General features: G+C 36.0%; 5 protein-coding genes across 8 annotated transcripts; 2 read left to right on the top strand and 3 right to left on the bottom strand.

Moving 5' to 3' along the window:
• The first annotated feature begins 1113 nt into the window (after positions 1-1113).
• LOC113722318 (monothiol glutaredoxin-S2-like) lies at positions 1114-1422 on the top strand. Its single transcript, XM_027245715.2, has one exon. The coding sequence runs from the start codon at positions 1114-1116 to the stop codon at positions 1420-1422; it is 309 nt and encodes a 102-aa protein (XP_027101516.1).
• A 1222-nt stretch (positions 1423-2644) lies between these two features.
• On the bottom strand, positions 2645-5060 carry LOC113726239 (probable ribonuclease P/MRP protein subunit POP5). Of its 2 annotated transcripts, none has more exons than XM_027249842.2 (4): positions 4876-5060; positions 4004-4183; positions 3734-3871; positions 2645-3148 (listed from the first exon to the last, which is right to left on the bottom strand). In XM_027249842.2, exons 2-4 carry the CDS (start codon positions 4179-4181, stop codon positions 3000-3002), a joined length of 465 nt encoding a protein of 154 aa, XP_027105643.1. In that variant the 5' UTR covers positions 4182-4183; positions 4876-5060; the 3' UTR covers positions 2645-2999. The 2 variants fall into 2 exon arrangements, with proteins under 2 accessions (XP_027105643.1, XP_027105644.1); XM_027249843.2 differs by lacking the exon at positions 4876-5060 and adding an exon at positions 4651-4864.
• A 561-nt stretch (positions 5061-5621) lies between these two features.
• LOC113726238 (uncharacterized) lies at positions 5622-9886 on the top strand. Of its 3 annotated transcripts, none has more exons than XM_027249841.2 (8): positions 5622-5854; positions 7615-7682; positions 8116-8183; positions 8399-8466; positions 8999-9105; positions 9237-9286; positions 9419-9501; positions 9584-9886. In XM_027249841.2, the coding sequence occupies exons 2-8, from the start codon at positions 7625-7627 to the stop codon at positions 9696-9698; spliced, it is 549 nt and encodes a 182-aa protein (XP_027105642.1). In that variant the 5' UTR covers positions 5622-5854; positions 7615-7624; the 3' UTR covers positions 9699-9886. The 3 variants fall into 3 exon arrangements, with proteins under 3 accessions (XP_027105642.1, XP_071930611.1, XP_027105640.1); XM_072074510.1 differs by having other exon boundaries at positions 6949-7682; XM_027249839.2 differs by having other exon boundaries at positions 5623-5854; positions 7608-7682.
• Positions 9887-10350: 464 nt separating this feature from the next.
• Positions 10351-13741, bottom strand: LOC113726237 (cyclic phosphodiesterase-like). The gene is made up of 3 exons (XM_027249838.2): positions 13185-13741; positions 12292-12346; positions 10351-10743 (listed from the first exon to the last, which is right to left on the bottom strand). Exons 1-3 carry the CDS (start codon positions 13485-13487, stop codon positions 10538-10540), a joined length of 564 nt encoding a protein of 187 aa, XP_027105639.1. The 5' UTR covers positions 13488-13741; the 3' UTR covers positions 10351-10537.
• A 1298-nt stretch (positions 13742-15039) lies between these two features.
• LOC113722304 (oil body-associated protein 2C-like) lies at positions 15040-16654 on the bottom strand. The gene is made up of 4 exons (XM_027245714.2): positions 16259-16654; positions 16039-16121; positions 15650-15764; positions 15040-15513 (listed from the first exon to the last, which is right to left on the bottom strand). The coding sequence occupies exons 1-4, from the start codon at positions 16515-16517 to the stop codon at positions 15254-15256; spliced, it is 717 nt and encodes a 238-aa protein (XP_027101515.1). The 5' UTR covers positions 16518-16654; the 3' UTR covers positions 15040-15253.
• Between the last annotated feature and the right edge of the window lie 810 nt (positions 16655-17464).

Genomic DNA, 17464 nt, shown 5'->3' with positions numbered 1-17464 from the left:
CTCCAATCTACTATCAGTAGATCTTTTTTATGCCTCCAGGTCTAACCCTCCACAAGAACCTGTCGTGAATATTAATCAGAAGATATGGAGGATATGTGCCACAGAAACAAAGATATGGCAAAGTCTTCACGTGATATTCATGATTAGAGATACGATGACAGGTCTTTTTTATCGATGGTGAAAAAGTTGATAGGATAATGTGCTTTCTTTAATGTCGAGTGCCCTCATATTTTTGGTACCTTCAACTCATGTTTATCAGGTCTGGATTTTCATCTGCAGTTATATGAGGATATAGTTTCCACATCAATTAACTTAGTGGGGTGAATTGGATGCGATTCTCTTTAGGGAACTGAAAAAGGTGATACGTACATTTTGGATAAGCAACTTTTTCTCATTCTCAATAGTTGATGAAAACAGGTTACGTTTTCAAAGAATGCACACATCAAATAAGGGAAAATTGTCTAGAAAAGAAATCTTCACATTACTTAAAATCCTGTAAAAAGCAAGCCATAAGCAGCTTTAGGCCTCAAAGATTTGAGTGTTTAATTGTTTGTAAATTCAAAAATCCCTTTTATATCAATTCTAGACGCCAGGAAAAAAAAAAGGTACAATTATCAATGCATTTCGAAGTAGAAATTCTAAATGATTGGCTCAATTATACAACAGCTTGGCGAGAATGTAAATACGTCCTCACCGTTGACATAGGATAATAAACAAGCTATGGTTTAATCTGAGGGCTGAATGCAGGAAATTCTGGTTTAGTTACATGAAAAAAGCTAAAATGTCCATGTTGCAACATGTAAGTTGATGCAGATAAGGCACATCAGGACAATGTGGGGCAATGATTTGGGGTGATTTAGATTTTAGATTACAAATGCTTTGGCCTGACTTTACCAGGAACATTCTTCAATCGTTTTCAATCTGCAACAGCATGCAGCTCACCATCTCTAAGCTTCTATAAATAATTTCATGCAAGATCAACTCCATTATAAAACAGCTTGCTACTTTGCCAGTAATTTAGCACAATACCTCACTATAACTAACATATACTTGGCCTCTTCTAAATCCGAAAACCTTGTACAACTAGTCTCCGTTCACCTTGCTCTTGGAGAGATGGGCATGGTTACAAAGTTGGGGTCTGAAAATCCTGTGGTTATCTTCAGCAAAAGCAATTGTGGCATGTGCCACACCATTAAGACACTAATAAACAATTTTGGGGCAAATCCTAAAGTTTATGAGATTGATCAACATCAAGATGGTCAGAAAATGGAAAGGGAACTGCTACATCTAGGACAAGAGCCAAGTGTGCCTACTGTTTTCATAGGCAAAGAGATGATCGGTGGCTCTGATGAGGTGATAGGCCTTAATGTCAAAGGTGAGCTGAAGCCACTGCTTATAAGGGCCAAAGCTATATGGATATAGAGCTAAATCAGAGAACTCGAGATCAGGCTAGCAGAGAACAGTAAGCCGAGCATTCTTGTTCCCCAATACATAAGGTTAATGAGCTTGTTACCTAATGAGTGTAATATCATAGAACTGGTGTACTATAGAGTCTAGACCTATTTTTATCAGAGTTTCAGCAGCTGTCCTGCATTTCTGCAATCCTGCATTAAACTCATGAAACAGATCGAATTAGAAGTCTGCGAAGAGCAACTTTTACTTGGTGTAGCGAGAAGTGTATCTAAGTGGTACGAGAACTATCGATATTTCTTGTCTACTTAACTATCTATATGTGAGAAATTACTTTCCTGGTTATGTAATTTGCTACTCTAACACAGGAACTGAGACTTCCTGATCCATCAACTCTCTGCATATTTTGACTTGTACTTCTCTACATTCATCTTGATCAAAATTTTTGGTAAACATTACATAGTCACATGATCTTAGCATTCAAATATGGAAGAAACGCATAGTAAAGGTGATAAGCCCACTGATTACCAGGAACTAGCAGAAATTAGGTTAGATGAGTAAAGCTGACCATGATCAGATAAGCAACCTCATAATTCAAACACGGTCAAGGCATAAGGCCAATCTAATAACTGATGTCTCAGAAATATCAAAGATTTTAGAAAGTAAAAGGTAACGAGACCAGAAAAGCAACCAAATGTGGAAATTGTACAAGGAACTTGGAAGAAGTCATAGATCATAATAGGTGTTCTGTAAAGCCAGATTATGATCTCCTCTTACTAAGGAGGGCTTGTAAGTAGAAAGCTTAAACCACTGACTAGTCCGAAATCTGGCTTGATTGAGGAAAAAATGAGATGCTTTCCTACAAATTCACAGATATCAAAGCCCATTTGACCAAAATCATACTCTTCCTTGCTTGCACTTAACATAAATGACTTAATCATGCAAGCCTTTGAAAAGAAAAGACGATCCACCCTCCACAGTTTTATTGCCACCCTACTCTATCGATGCAACCCCCAGCTGGAGCAAGGGCAACAGGACTACAGGACTGTGCAGTTGCCACTTGGCAAGAAGTAACTAAATCCCATTTTAAACACTGTATTAATCCAGGAGTATGCAGCTTCAGAGAGCAAGGCAGCAGAAAGACAGTCTCATTATTGGAATGTTAAAGATGCACCTTGCTCTCCATAAGCAACAGAACATCAAACAATAACACAAAATGATTTAAGAAAAAAAGGAACAGGGAATAATTCTTTCCCTTTTAAAAGAGAATACTAGATTAAGTATAGAAAAATGAATTCTCTGTGGACAGTATGAACCAACAGTTAAAAAGTGCATTCGACCTACTTGATAACAATTGATTCACAATCATCACTCAATCATTATGAAAAATTAAAACAGATGCCTAATATCTACAACATCGATGCTCAAACCGTATTAATTTGGTATCAATGGAGGGAAGGTATAAATGATGGACAAAGCCACATGTAGAAACTAGCTGGCAATCCAAGAGAGGTATGAGTAGAATAGCAAAATGTCTTCCCAAGTTGGAAAGACAGAAATGAGAAAATCTGAAGGCAACACCTTTGGCCTTAGTGCTCCAACACTTTGATCTTTGCAAGACAGTTCTGCATCTGCTGAAGGATGTCATCTGTTGTTTGGACTTGGGCCATTAACTTGTATTGCTCAAACTTCAATTCGTCACTCTTCAAAGCAGCTTTTTTGCAAGCGTTGATACTTCCTATTTGGAGGACAATAGTAGTGCTGATTAGTACTAAATCAACTATGATAGGATGCACATGTCAGAGCTGTGCTTGCAAGATATCTTCCCAGCTTCCACATGATTTTAAAGTCATAGAAGGAAAAAGAGAAATTAAGAAGGCAAATACCAAATAATGAATTTTGGTTCCCACTACACTTCTAGCCAGTAAAGCTAGAGCTTTCACGAGATTTCAGGTCAAGCATCTATAAGATTCAAGTGTATTAACCAAATTGAGTTAGTGAAATAAATTCCCAGCAAGGTTTCCAAAAATGATCTAGACAGGACATGATGCATTTGGTCAAACAACTTATGACAAAAGATCATTCTGCCAAAATAAAGAGAACGAGCATAAACTCCTACGGTGTGCAAGGATACCATTAACCGAAAAACCATAGAGCAAGGATACCATTAACTGAAAAACCATAGAACAATAATCCTCGGCATACATTCTATTAGAAAGATTGTAGCTTTTCTATTTTACAAAGTTATCCTCAACATTTTTAGCTACTTCAACAAACCACAACATTTCTACAATGACATGATTTTGAAGCCGTTCTAACGCACCGCTTATAGCAAGTAAGCTGAAAGTCACAGGGCAATTCCCTATACTCCTAACCATGGTAATTGCAGCCCAAACTTTTTGATGATCCTCCCTTGAGGCTCTGATGATACAGAGCTTTGTAATAGGATTCACGTATTTTACTGCAACAAAGACAATAAAACAAATGCACGTTATTGATGAAAACAAGCAACATGAGTAGACAACACAATTGTATTCCCTAATCTCCATTCAAGCACTTGCTCAACTGAAAAGTAAACAGCAACAATGCTAACCTTGAAATGAATTAAGCGACGAGGCCAAGCCACATTCGCCAAAATTCATAAGAATGCTATCTTTGATGGCTTTGGACAAATTAAACTGAGTAATAATAATGGGTTCATCAGCTGCAAGGTCTTTATTTGGATCCAGAAACACCTCCATCACCAAGTATCTATTCTTAAAGCCCACCATAACTGTTCACAAATTGTTCACCATAAAAAATATTTTAAGCCAACTACAGATAACAATTTGAAAAAATAAAAGAAGTTGCATGAATTTTTTTTTAAAGTTGAATGCATTGCTAAAAATAATAATCCTCAGAAACCCTTTTGAAATCAAACACCCCCAATGCTGTTTGGGATTGATGTCATACGGCACTTGCAATAAATGGGCATTCCTCATTGGACTGAAAGAAGCTATTTACAGCCTATAAATCTGCAGGAAGTAAAACATCAAAGACAAACGCCAATACCATTGTTCTAGTGAAACAATACCATTTTAAGTTACAGGAAAATCTCCAAGAAGTGCTAATTGAACAAATTTCACCCTATTAAAAGGCTGTATTCATGTGTATCTATGATTATAAAACATGGAACAAAGAAAATTGACCAAAAATTCACAGAAAATAAAAGAAGACAGGGCAGCAAGTTGCCAAAACAACCTTTAAACCCCAGAAGGAGCTTTAATTCTGGCCCATCTTAGACATGTAATAACCCCAACTAAAAAGAACAGAAGAAACCAAGCAATACTTAATTTAATAAACCCAATTCTTACACTCAAACATGCATGAAAATTCCATAGAACCCAGTTAATAAAAACAACAACAGATAAACCAAGTACAAAAAGATCTAAAACAAAAACAAAAACAAAAAAAGCCACAAGGTACCCGCAGAAGAGGAGGCAAGAGACTGAATGAGTAACCCAGAAAGCAAAGAAATTTGGGCTTGAAATCTAAGACCAAGAAAAGAGAGTAATAGATTAGATTAGACTTATGAGTGGTACAGTAGAATTGAATGGGATTTTTAGTATTAGTATAATAAATGAGTCTTTTTATAACTGATAATAAATGAGTCAAAGGACTTAAAACTGCCAATTGGGATTTTTGGGGAAAGTTATTTTGATGAAGGGGAGTCTTTATTTTTTGACGGCTATCTCCCATTATTCTAAATTCAGATGAATTGAATAGCGTATTATTTGAAATAATTATTATAATATTATTTATGATATGATATATGTGAAATAAAAAAATAATTAAAAATATAAAAAATAAAATTAAAAAATATATTTATATTGCAAGTGAAATAATATTTGAGACACTCTCTAAAAAGAAAAGAGGGACAAAGTTTTTTGCAGCTGTTTTGATCTTGTGATTATTGTGCGGCGTGGAGTTACATGGGTACAAGGTTGAATGGGCTTTTGCATATATGGGTACGTTGCTTATTTTGTTTTTGTTTTTGTTTTTTTTCCCTTTTTTCTACTTAATTTATTACAATTATTCAGTGTATATCCGTTTAGATTAATTATTTTTTAAAAATATTTTTGAAATATTTTAATATAATAATATATTTAAAAAATTTTCACGGTAAATGTTTTTTGTAATGTTTTTGAATGTGCTTTGGAATATATTTTGGAGTATTTTTAAAGGTTGTTTACGAAGAAAAAAGAAATGGCCAAATGGAACTTCTCTACTTTTAAATAGGGGCTGGAATATCAATCGACTCTCTGTAAGCTTTTATGCTGCCCAAAACCTCACCCTCTAATTTCTGTCAGTTTCCAGAAAATGATCAAAATAGAAGAGTAAACGAGGAAGGGAGAAGGGTTCATCGTCACTGACCTCCACCGCCTAACTACTTTGACATAGCACTGTAAAAACTCTTTCTTTTATCTCTGAGTTTCTTTTTTTTTTCTTGGTATTTTTTGTTTTCTGAATTGAACTGGCTATTCTGATTTGGCAATTTATTGAACGTTCTTGTTCTTTCGGTTTGTCTCTTATTTGCTTGCCATGCTTAGTCTTCATTGATGGTGTCATTTGTTGATGCATTTGGTCTCGTGTTTGAGTTGTAAATTTGTGTGATTAGATAGATTTTTTTTGGAGCGATATTTAAGCAAGAAAGTGTATTTTTATGGATGGTACACAAGGCGTTTGTGAAAATTCCTGAACAGAAGTTAACAGAGAGAGCCAACTGGTTTTCTTGTTCTGTGTCCTTGTGTGAAGCATTGAGGACTCCTGCGGTTGTGGCAGGCTTTACTGCTGCAGCTGAAGGTGCAACAGGGCCAAATAGTCGAGGAAAAGTTTGGTTGTACCTTGTATTCTATCTCAATGTTAGTGGAATGTGGCGGTGTTAGCATGGTTTAATTGTTGGAGTTTGATTTAAGTTAACTAATGCATGTCAGTTGTTTACTTTAAGTTCTTGAATTTTGGCCTTAAATTCCTAAGAATGCAAATTAAACACACTACTGGCTTTCACCGTGTGAAGATGCTAAAGGCTAACGCGTTGATGTTCCACCTTTTCCTTTTGACTGAGCTCCTAAAATTATTTCTCTTGATTTTCAAAGATGAGGAGTTGTCTATGTAAAGGGTTCTAATTTCTCATCTAAAAAGTAAAACATTTCCTAGAACTGAATATTAAATGTTGACTCCTAATTTAAGAACTATTCCGTGCTATTAGAGGGCCCCTAAACTATTGCTTTTGTGAAGCCTCATTTCAGGCCCATATTTTTTTGTAGTTTAATTTACTTTTCTTTCTCTTTTTTTTCTTTTTGCTTTTACGTCTATTGGTTAAAAACTGGGGCTTGACAGTGTAAAATAAAATTCTGGCAACTAGAATGTGCCGCTGGCAACTTAGTAGCTCAGCCATTGAGTTATCTTTTAATAATAATGGTCACCTCAAGGTTATGACCCTTGCAAGCTACCAAACTGCTCTATTCTGCATTAAGGGCTGTCTACCTTTTGTTTCAGGGGAAGGAAACTAGCCAAGGGAAATATGATTGCTGAGCATTCATTTTCTTTTCTTCTTTTTTCCCCTTTTACTTTTCCCCTTTTAACTGACTGTTTTCTTGTATAATCTTGATTTGTGGGAGATTTGGATACACCAAATTTATCTTCCCAAGAGTTGAGGAACTGAATTTTTCCCATGTTGGTTCTCCAACCAAGAGAGCAATAATCCAGTATCTTCGAAGTGACCTTCACTTTCGTTAAAGAAAATAAGAAAATAGAATTTTCTTCTTCCTTTGGCTTTTGTTTTTGTTTATTTTTTATGTTACATGCTCTCCTGTTAAATTTTAAGTACCCTCAAAACATTTTTTTTTGGTAAGTATATTTCTTTCTTCCATCTGGATTGTAAATTTCAAACATGCCAGGAAGTATTCTGCATCATTTTCCACTGAAATTTGCCAAATAGATAGTTTAAAGCCAGTACAACACTTTTTTTGATGTTATTGAAAAATCTTAGTGGGAATTACTGATGAGTTTCACAAGTTTGAAATCCAACTCTGCTGGTAACCTTTTCAAACTAATAAGGACACTTTGCAGAATTTTGCCATTTGTGTCCATGAGATCTGCTTTTGTTCAATTTTTTTGAAGTTTTGCTTTTGTGGTATTTGCTGTTCGCGGTGAAGCTGCCAGGTGCCTGGATATGTTTACCTTAAAACTTTCTAAGCTTGGAGCGCATGCCATCAAGAATTGTCTTAAAGGTGCGTAATTTTTCATTTTATGCCTTGATTTGTCAACATTGTCAAGGGACATTAAAGGAGATGGAGAACACTTGGAACGTGGAAAAGATATTTGACAATCTGGTTAATTTACCGTTTTGGGGGTTTCGGGGGAGAGAACTGATAACTGGTGGCACGATGTTGGTTCTTTTATTGTTAAGGTGGTTATGGGTTTTAAAGAGGTTTGCAAATTTGTTCAAAAAGAGAACTTCTAGTGCGAAGTATGACTTACAAGAAGGTTAGTGGATGAAAGTATGTGCAAGCTTACAATAAGCATGCTTTTGCCCTGCAAAAAATAATGCAATAACTTCGCAGCTTAATAAAAGCTTACCTTGCCCCCCCTCCACCAGTTAGAAGATTGTGGAATTTGCCACAATCTTGTTTTGTCTTTTCTCTCATTTTTGTTGCTTTGCAGCTCCATTGGCTTCTACAGCAAGGACGTTGCTTGTCCCTTTGTGTCGAAATGAAAATTTGCTGCCTTTGGTTAGTATCTCATTACATTGAGACAAGACATTTTATTTTCCTAAAGACAAAGTTTGCCTTTTTATGCCTTCTCTGTATTAATTCTTTGTGCTGCTGAAATGTAATAATCTTTGTGCAAGTCAGCTCTTAATTAGTTGTGAAGTCTGTCATTGCAAATTAAAATGTTATCTATATTCCTGCCCTTTCTCATTCATTTTGTGGTTCATTTTATGCAGATACATCAAAGGTTTTCTACTGCAGCACCTGATAAGGCTTTCGAGAAACAAAATGAAGAAAAAGAAAAGTAAGGTTGCATTACTGATATCACCTGCAGCTTTCTCATTCTTTTTCTCTGCTGCTACTTATATGTGAAATTAAGTTTCAGACAGTATCGTGCAAAAGTCTACTTTTTATATTCCTTTGATTAAAAAATCCTTAACCTTGAGAAGAATGTGAACAGGTGAAGTCAAAACTTCATTTACCCACTAGAGGGAAGAGAACCATCTTTTTGGAAAGTTTTATCAAATAATTGTTGGCCTTCTGACTAGAATCTTTGCCTCGAAATTTTGTACTTGTTGACCAGAGGTAGTGAATATCTGCAGAGTGGAAGCTTCCTTATGCGAACATAAGGCTAATATCTCCATTGTCAGCTTTGAAACCGAGTGAATTTATTTCTCCGATATCCTAACTAGTAATCCCAGTAGCGCCGCTAAATTGGCATCTCAATGACCAAGATAAATGCATGCACTTCAGTTGAGCATTCTTGTATCAGTAGCACACCCTGCCTAGAATGTAGGTTCATGCATCTTAACCTTTGATGTTTGTGGACCCTGCAGAATATCTGTGACATTTGTAGACAAGGATGGAGAAGAGAAGTATATCAGGGTTCCTGTTGGAATGTCAATGTTAGAGGCTGCACATGAAAATGACATAGAGCTCGAAGGTAAGAAATGCCCTGAGCTGTATGTGCACGAATTATCTTGTCCCTTTGTTTTCAATCTGGTTTCCAGATTTACCTGAGGTATTTTCGTATTTTACAATTTCCAAAAGGTTAATGCTTTCATGTGATTACAGGAGCATGTGAAGGATCCCTTGCCTGTTCCACTTGCCATGTGATTGTGATGGTATGTCATGGTGTGAGAACGATTCTTTACTAGTCCTCAAGGCAAATTTTCATTCTTTTCCTTCCTTTAATATCTTCCAAAGGGGAAACATTGTCTATGTCGATTGCTGTATTATGTTTTCCTATTTTACAGGATCCAAATCATTACAATAAGCTGGAAGATCCAACCGACGAGGAGAATGATATGTTAGATCTTGCTTTTGGCCTCACTGAGACGTATGTCCCTTACTCCAGAACCAATGTTGCATTGTTTTGTCAGTCATCCTAGCAATTCAAATTCTAAACTATATTTATGCAGATCGCGACTGGGCTGCCAAATAATTGCACATCCAGATATTGATGGAATTCGATTGGCACTTCCTGCTGCCACGCGAAATTTTGCTGTTGATGGATACAAGCCAAAACCGCATTAGATACACATTCAACTCGGAGACTTCACTTTATTTTTGAGTGTAGGACAGGCATCGGCCAGTTTTGTAGCGTTTCCAGTGCAATAGGTGATATACACGGTTGTTGTCCTTCCAAACTCTTTGACGATGTATGACTATTCTATTTCATACTTTGGATACAAAACCACATGAAAAAAATGATAATTTCAATATTCTTTTGTCTTGTATTTCCTTTTGTACACATTTTGCATAGCGGACATTATCTCAGATGGAGGCTTATTCCTATGTCCTATGCGTAGAAAATGATAACTTCAAACCTCTAACTCTGTTCCTAATCATGGGGTTATTATCTAGGCAAAAATGAGATGTGGACCAGATAGCTTCCATGAAAGCTGATCGTCCAAAATCATTACTAGACTTGCTTGTAATTAGCTTCATCATTCATGACTTTCAAAAGAGAAAAACAAGACGCTCCTTCCCCATTTCCTGCCTTGCAATCCCCACCCAAATGGACCAAGGCAGGGCCTTTGCCACTTGGCTAGAAATAACTCGATACGTATACTTTTAAAACATGGTTTCTATCAAGTGGCTTCAAAGAGCAAATCCCCAAGAATCAGTCACAATTAAAACGTTGAAGGTGCACCTTGCTCCTCATAATCATGGTAAAAAAACAAACTATAAAATGGCAAATTTATTATGGAATTGATTTATTCAGAATGTTTCAACTGCTATATGGGAAACCTACAATTTGTTCAGCTCCCAGACTGCTTATATTAGTAAACATTATAATCATAGAGTCTCTTCAAACCAGCCAGAAGAGCAGGTAGGAGGGTTCTATGATACATAACTGAGGTTCAGTTACTCTAGTTAGAAATGAGGTGGTACTCAGCAACTTTTTCCCATGACTTCAGGCTTTTGTCTTCAGTGTCTGTTTTGTACAATGCAAGGCGAGAAATCTCAAATTCTAAGTCGCCAATGGTTCCATCAAGGGCACAGGCTCTCTCTTGAGCGGCCTTCTTCTCCTCTTCTGATGTGGCCGCATACAGGAGGCTTAAATGTGGCATGTAAGCTGTGAGATCATAGAAGACGCATCAAGATGAGAAACATGGATGATCTAAAGAAAAAACCACAACCAATGTATGGGATGCTGAAATATTAGAGGAAGCACATAAACTGACCTAATTTCAGATGACAGCATAACGATTAATAACTATTATTTTCAAGAATTTGTAAACATACGAGAAAGAAATCTTATGTGCACCATAAAGTTCACCAAACAACTCATTTTGCATCCATGATAACAAATCGTGCACTTATTCCCAAATTTTCATACCACATGGTTTCCTAATGCCAGAACTATTTTTACATTCTTTTGAAGGGATTGCTGATATCAGTTCTAAGTTATAGCTGAAAAATATCTTGTTCCTTCACTACCCATGACCCATGTGATCTTGTATGTCTTAGGTTTTAGCCTGCAGATAAAATCTGCAAGGAAAAAGAACCTTTAGACCATGTTAACTGCGAATTAATTTGATCAAACACATTGACCCAGAAAGTTCAACATAAACAAGTGTGAAAATTACAATTTCACGAACATAACAAATGTTTTAACTGGAAAAGCATTTCAGTTTTCCAATTGTTATACTGATCACCTACAAAAATACTAGGAAATTGAAATTCACCAACATTCACGAAGTCTTCTAATTCAGTTATCTCTGCCCTGCAATAAGCAACTTCACACGCGCGCGCGCGCGGTACATAAACAACAAAATTAGAGAAATTATCAGCATCTATAGCTGTGAAGAAAAAAGAAATATATGATAACAACCAATTCTTAATCCTGACTTGTTTTCTTCATTTACTAATCCTAATCTCGAGTCATAAACTGGTTTAATTGCCAGGTAATTTGACTCGAAAGGATATCAAAATTGGATCCAAGGTCAGTGAGGATGTGCAAATCTAAGCCTTCCAGAGGCCTAGCATTAATAGGATCCTGAACTGCAGTAGGTTCCCAATAACTCTTCTTTCAGAATAATGAGTTTTCTGATGTCATTTATGTAGCTTTGTCAGAATTCTTCTTTTTCAATGAAAAGACAAAGTTGATATACATTTTCCCAAAACAAACAATAATGATGCAGTAAAAGACAGGCAAAAGAATCAAGTTCAGATCCATTCATCCAATCATGTGACTGTAACTTAAAACAAAAGAGAGGAAAAGAATAACAGAACAAAACATGTGATTGGAACTTGTACATGCTCTGTAATTCAAAGTGATAGGATAAAGTGCAGTACCATTTACTTAGCATGATGCTCACAGTTACTTTCACAAAGCGAAAATTCAATGCCATCGGAATTAAAATGTTGTAATAGAACTAAGCAGTAGTATAACATTTGTATATGCAACAAGCATATGTGAATGCTTCAACTACAAAAGATGCATTGCTTTTCCTCTCTAACAAGTACAACTTGAGAGACAGAAAAGGGCAAATAAAGGCATGAATTGAACTATATAGTGCTGCAAAGTTTTAATGTTTAGAAGATGGAGCAAAATTTCTCGGAGCAAAATCTCAAATACCATTAGATGAACAAAATCTAAACAAATAAATGAATAACTCACGTGTTGAGCGCAGGTATCCAAAATGACCACAGCAATGATTACTAGTTTCCACAACCTGTAAGAAGGTAATTGTCATCACTATCACAAACTACGAAAATATGTCAAAACTTACAAACTAATGATAAGCAAGATGGAAGTTCCTCATGAATATATTATAAATGGATGTAATACCTATAACTTTGTACTTTTCCAACAAATATCAGGTAAATCCACAGAGCAACAACCTCTTTTCCTTTCCCAAAGCAATGGACATTGCACAGTTAGCATTATTATTTTCCTTCCAAGTTTGCATATTTCACTATTCTACAAATCCTGGTAAGGGAAATGCTCAAGTTTGACAGAACAAACCTTGAACTCGCAAGTTTAAGTGTTATTCCACATGTATTTGTGTTAGTAAAGCATATCCATGAGCTAAAAGGAAACAAGCAAAACAGAATACATGCAAAAACCTCAAGGGCTACTATATGATTCTATGCAAGATTGAATATACAGTATGTCACGCCCCAGAGCCCGGACATGCAAACAGAGCAAAAATTTATTAGTCTTCATCCTAGATTGTCAAAATGAAATCCTAGGTTGTATATTACTACTTAGGAGGTTACCTATAGACTACTGGATATTTTCCCGTCACCTTGATGCAGGTGAAAGCTTCAAAGGGTCATCATGACATCCCACAAGACCATACAGCTCCTACAACAGGAATACTTAAACACTTCATCTAAAATTGCAATCCATAAAACCTGGCACAATAATCATGTCAATTTCAACTCAGGGAACAGTCCTAATCAAGAAATGTGGCCAATTTGTCCTTTCTTCATTTGAACTGACAAATAAATATAATCATAGATAATTACATCCTCTTTCACCAAAACTTCGGAAATTATTAGTATTACCTCAGGAGATGGTTCAAGTAAAAGAAAAACACACTGATAAAAGAAAGTCCCAGTGGCAACTTTCTCAACTTTAGCCTTGTAAGCCTTCAACCCCTGACAAGCCTTGTTGAACTTTTCACGAGCTTCATTCTCTGTCAAGCTTATAGCTCCAACAACAGTCACGTGAGGCTCAAATTCCGGCCCATTAAATTCTGATCTTAGACTCTCCATCAACTTCTTCAATCTAGGCCTCAAATCTTCTGGTGGAAGTCCCCACACTGAATAAGCATGCTTCTCTTGCTGATTTTCACTGCCGCCTTCCATTGTGATTGGATGGAATAAACTCAAAGAAACCCAGAACTTTAAAGAATGACCCACGAAATGATTTGGGGTGGAGATTAAGGACTGGTTTAAGGGGTTGAAAGAGGAAATTGAGGTGAACGGATGTTCCAAGGTTGACTTTTTATTGTTGTTAATGTGGTTTTTTAATCTTGGACGTAATATGTTTTCGGGATTGGGAATGGGGAGGTGAACCAGCTTGCATTGGGAATTGAATATTGAATGGCATATGCTGAGGTGGGGGTGTGGGTACAGTGCATTGTTGATTAATTTGGTTGGTGTTGAATGACCGTTTGATTGTTGTGCTTGATATCTGAATAAAGCTTTTGTCAACTTAGTCAAGGATTAATTGCACTTTGCAGCCTTGATAATTTCATTGGTTCTCAATTTACACATTTTTTTTCATTCTCTCATTTAACACCTTAACATTCATTTTGTGCAGCTTTTGTTATTTGTAACTATCGACTATTGCTACTTTGGATCTCAAACTCTCGACCTTGATATCTTAGACAATCCAAAAAAGATACCTTGGACTCGATGCTTAGACCCTAAAGTTACCTATTTGACTGAACTCACCCAATTTTGATACCTTAGACCCTGAAGCAACCTATTCAATTGAAATCACCTTTAACTTGTAGCCAATAATTGCATATAGAGGTCTAATGTGTAGGGATATGTTGGATAAGAAAGTTGGAAGATGGCTAGTGAAAATCGTTGAGAATAATTAGTAACTTGAATGACTAAACATAATGTAATTGTGAAATATTTCGACGGAATTCTCATATGTGGTGCATCCAAGATATATGGATGCGATGTATTTTAGCTTATACCATCTATTTTTGGCTTTACAATTTCATTGCTATGAATGTGTAAGATGTATGCGACCCACAATGAAGTATTCAAAAGATATAAAATGTACCAGTTGAAATGGGGCTAACACTTGCATGGCAGGTTGTCCAGATTAATAAATTGTTTATATTAAATTGTGTTTTTCTCTTAGGTGAATCAATTAATAATACAAGACATTGCTATAGATTGGATATAAGAAAAGTTGCTTTTTTTTTTTTTTTTATGAATTGTTGTATATTTACATTAATATACAATGGGGGCCTTGTTTTGCTCAAAATCTGCAATTAGATTGGTCCATGTGCAACCATTTGGTCAAACCGGTGTCTTAAGTGTTGTGCCCGCCGAATGATATAGGGATCCAGAACCATTAAAAATGAAGAAGAGTGGATCACCAGCCGTGGGTATTTAAACCTTGGTGGGGGTGGAAGGAAGGCAATCTTGGTGAAACCTTGTCTCCCACCAAATGTCCGCCCGCCAAATGTTACAATTAAGTGGTTCTCTTACAAATCTAGACGGATGTGTAATACATCTGTCTGATCCGACGATGATTCGATTTTCATCAGCTCTCATTTGTTCTGTTGAATCTTTTCTTAAAATATGTTAAAATAGATATAGAATAAACTATTAACGACCGTCGGAAAAAAAAAAAAAAATGAAGTAGAGCACTTGCATGAATAGACTCCGAATGTAGAGATAAAAATTAAATGAAATTTCTGCGGTGAAATATATGCAGCAGATTACGAAATGTAAATATCAAAAGGCACAGCTATAATTTGCAGCTTAGACAAACCTAATAACAATACCTTAGATTATCTTTTGCTACATAGTCACATGAAAACCATATTCACTACTCCTATACAAAAAAAGATGCAAACATTAATCATGGGAAATTCGTCAAGAACTCATGGAAAAGGAGCCATTCGTTTCATCTCCACCGGCTCAACATCGATTGCAAAACATTTACCATGCTGTTTCCAGTAGTCTGCTTGGGGATTTATCCATTCGGGCTCGTTAATTTCCAGCCGAGTAGTTTTTATGGCTTCATCAGTGGATATGTTATATTTGCCATCCCTCTTCTGAACCAGGGCTGGCTTCACCATGCCCAAATTCACTGGCTGTGGAGACATCATTAGTGCTGGAGGGCCTAGTGGCAACTTATCACCTACAAGATTATACCAAGAGTTGATTAATCTTCCGAATTTTACGATAAAAAGAGCTGTGTCTTGAAAGAAAGGGAAAAAAACACATGAAATTTTTACTGTCTTGACTTGGTAACTTGTAGATTTGAACGTACGCACCTCTATCAGTTTGCCAGGTACACCAAAACTTGCCGTAAGTTTTGGCAAGATTTTCAAGTTCAGGCCTCGCTACCATCTCTGGAACCCGAGGACTGACCCAAAGGCCTGATTTGATCTGTAGATTCAGAATTTTTTTATGAGTTATCATTAAACCAAGAATTGACACAAAGCCAAAATGTCATTGACAGGGCATAAGTTCAAGATCGTGTGTCATAATGCATGAAAAGAAAAATATACTGCTACTTTTCTTCTGATGTAAAAAGGTGTACGTGATAATTAGTCTGTGACTAGAACAGCGTTTTTCTACTAAATAAGGAGAACTGGTGATGACTGTGGATTAGTGTCCAACAAAGGTCTAAAAGTTAAATAGGATAATTAAAGTTGCATACTTCATAAGCGTGAGAATGCCAAAGCTTCTGCTCCTCCGGATCCAAATTCTCAAAAAGACGATCAGAAATAATATACTCCACTCCTATTCAATCAACAAGAAGAGCAATATTATCATTAATGTAAAAAAAAAAAAAAAAAAAAGAAAACAATACTAATTTAATTATTGGAAATTGACACGAATTTTTTTTTTTAAAAAAAAAAGAAAGAAAAATGGGCTACCAATAAGGCATCCTCTGGAGTCATCAGAGTCATAAACAGCACATTGAAGAAAGTCCTGATTGATCCGAGTGACATAGTGATGAGTCTCAATTTGTCTATTCATGTCATGGCTGTACAAAGCAAAAGTGCACGCATGCTGGCTCATTTGCTTAATTGGCTTCAAAGATTGCAACACTTTATCCACCATGTGTTGCTCCATTGACATCGGCCTCCCCGGTGGGATTTCTTCATGACTTGATGCTTCATCTCTTCCTGCCATGGCAAAACCAACAGTAATAATTTTATCTCTTTTTTTTTTGGTTTGTTTTCCTCACTAATCACTGCCCCTTTTTCTTGTTTTCCTGTTCTTGATGGTTTGTCGGGATTTTGGGAGATTTATTGGGGGTGATGCATTCGTGCATGAATGAAGCGGAGAGGTTTGGTTAGCCACGTATGCGAGCAATGAAAGATTGAGGTGGCATCTATACCTTGGACCTTTTGCCAGGTGGTGTAGATATGACTTGTTGCTTTCATCTCTTGAGGACACGATTTTGTAGTGCAACCTAGAAGGTAAAAAAAAAAAAAAAAAATTTGTGCAAATTTTAGAATATAAATTTTGTGGAAAAAGGAAAAAAGAGTAGATATATATAGAGGAGCAGAAATTTATGGGAATAAAGAAATCTAAATCTGGAAAGTGCAAGTCTGGTGTGGTGGACAATGAATATATGAGAAACGGAAAAAAGAATGAATAATCATGACAGAAGTTTATTCAGAAAGCATGACATGTTGCATGTCACGACATTTGAGCTACTGCATCCGGATTCTTGTTCCAAAGGACTGTAACTCAAGTATTTTTTTTCAAAAAGTTAATCTTTATTCTTTTTTTACTAAACTTAAGATTATTCATTACCGTTCAGTCAGTAGAATCTTATCGTTTGAATCATTTAATACCAGTGTGCACACTTTTGGATAACTGGAACTAAATTTGGGCTGATGCAATCTAGTGCCCGATTGGGGTTGCGGTGCTTTTGATAAAAAAGAAAAGCACTTTTAGAGGTTAAAAATACTTATTTGATAAATATCATCCCATAAAATTAGGAGTAGAGATTTTGATATTAAAAGCACTTTAGCAAAAGCTCAAATTTAGTACTTGTACAATAACTTTTGTGATTTAAAAATTAAAATATCAAATTTAATCATTTTATCCTATATTATGAACTGAATAAA

Source organism: Coffea arabica, chromosome 2c (assembly GCF_036785885.1).
Source record: "Coffea arabica cultivar ET-39 chromosome 2c, Coffea Arabica ET-39 HiFi, whole genome shotgun sequence".
In the NCBI taxonomy this organism is placed as follows: domain Eukaryota; kingdom Viridiplantae; phylum Streptophyta; class Magnoliopsida; order Gentianales; family Rubiaceae; genus Coffea; species Coffea arabica.
Note: the sequence above shows the minus strand (reverse complement) of the source record. Positions and strands in the feature narration are given on the sequence as shown.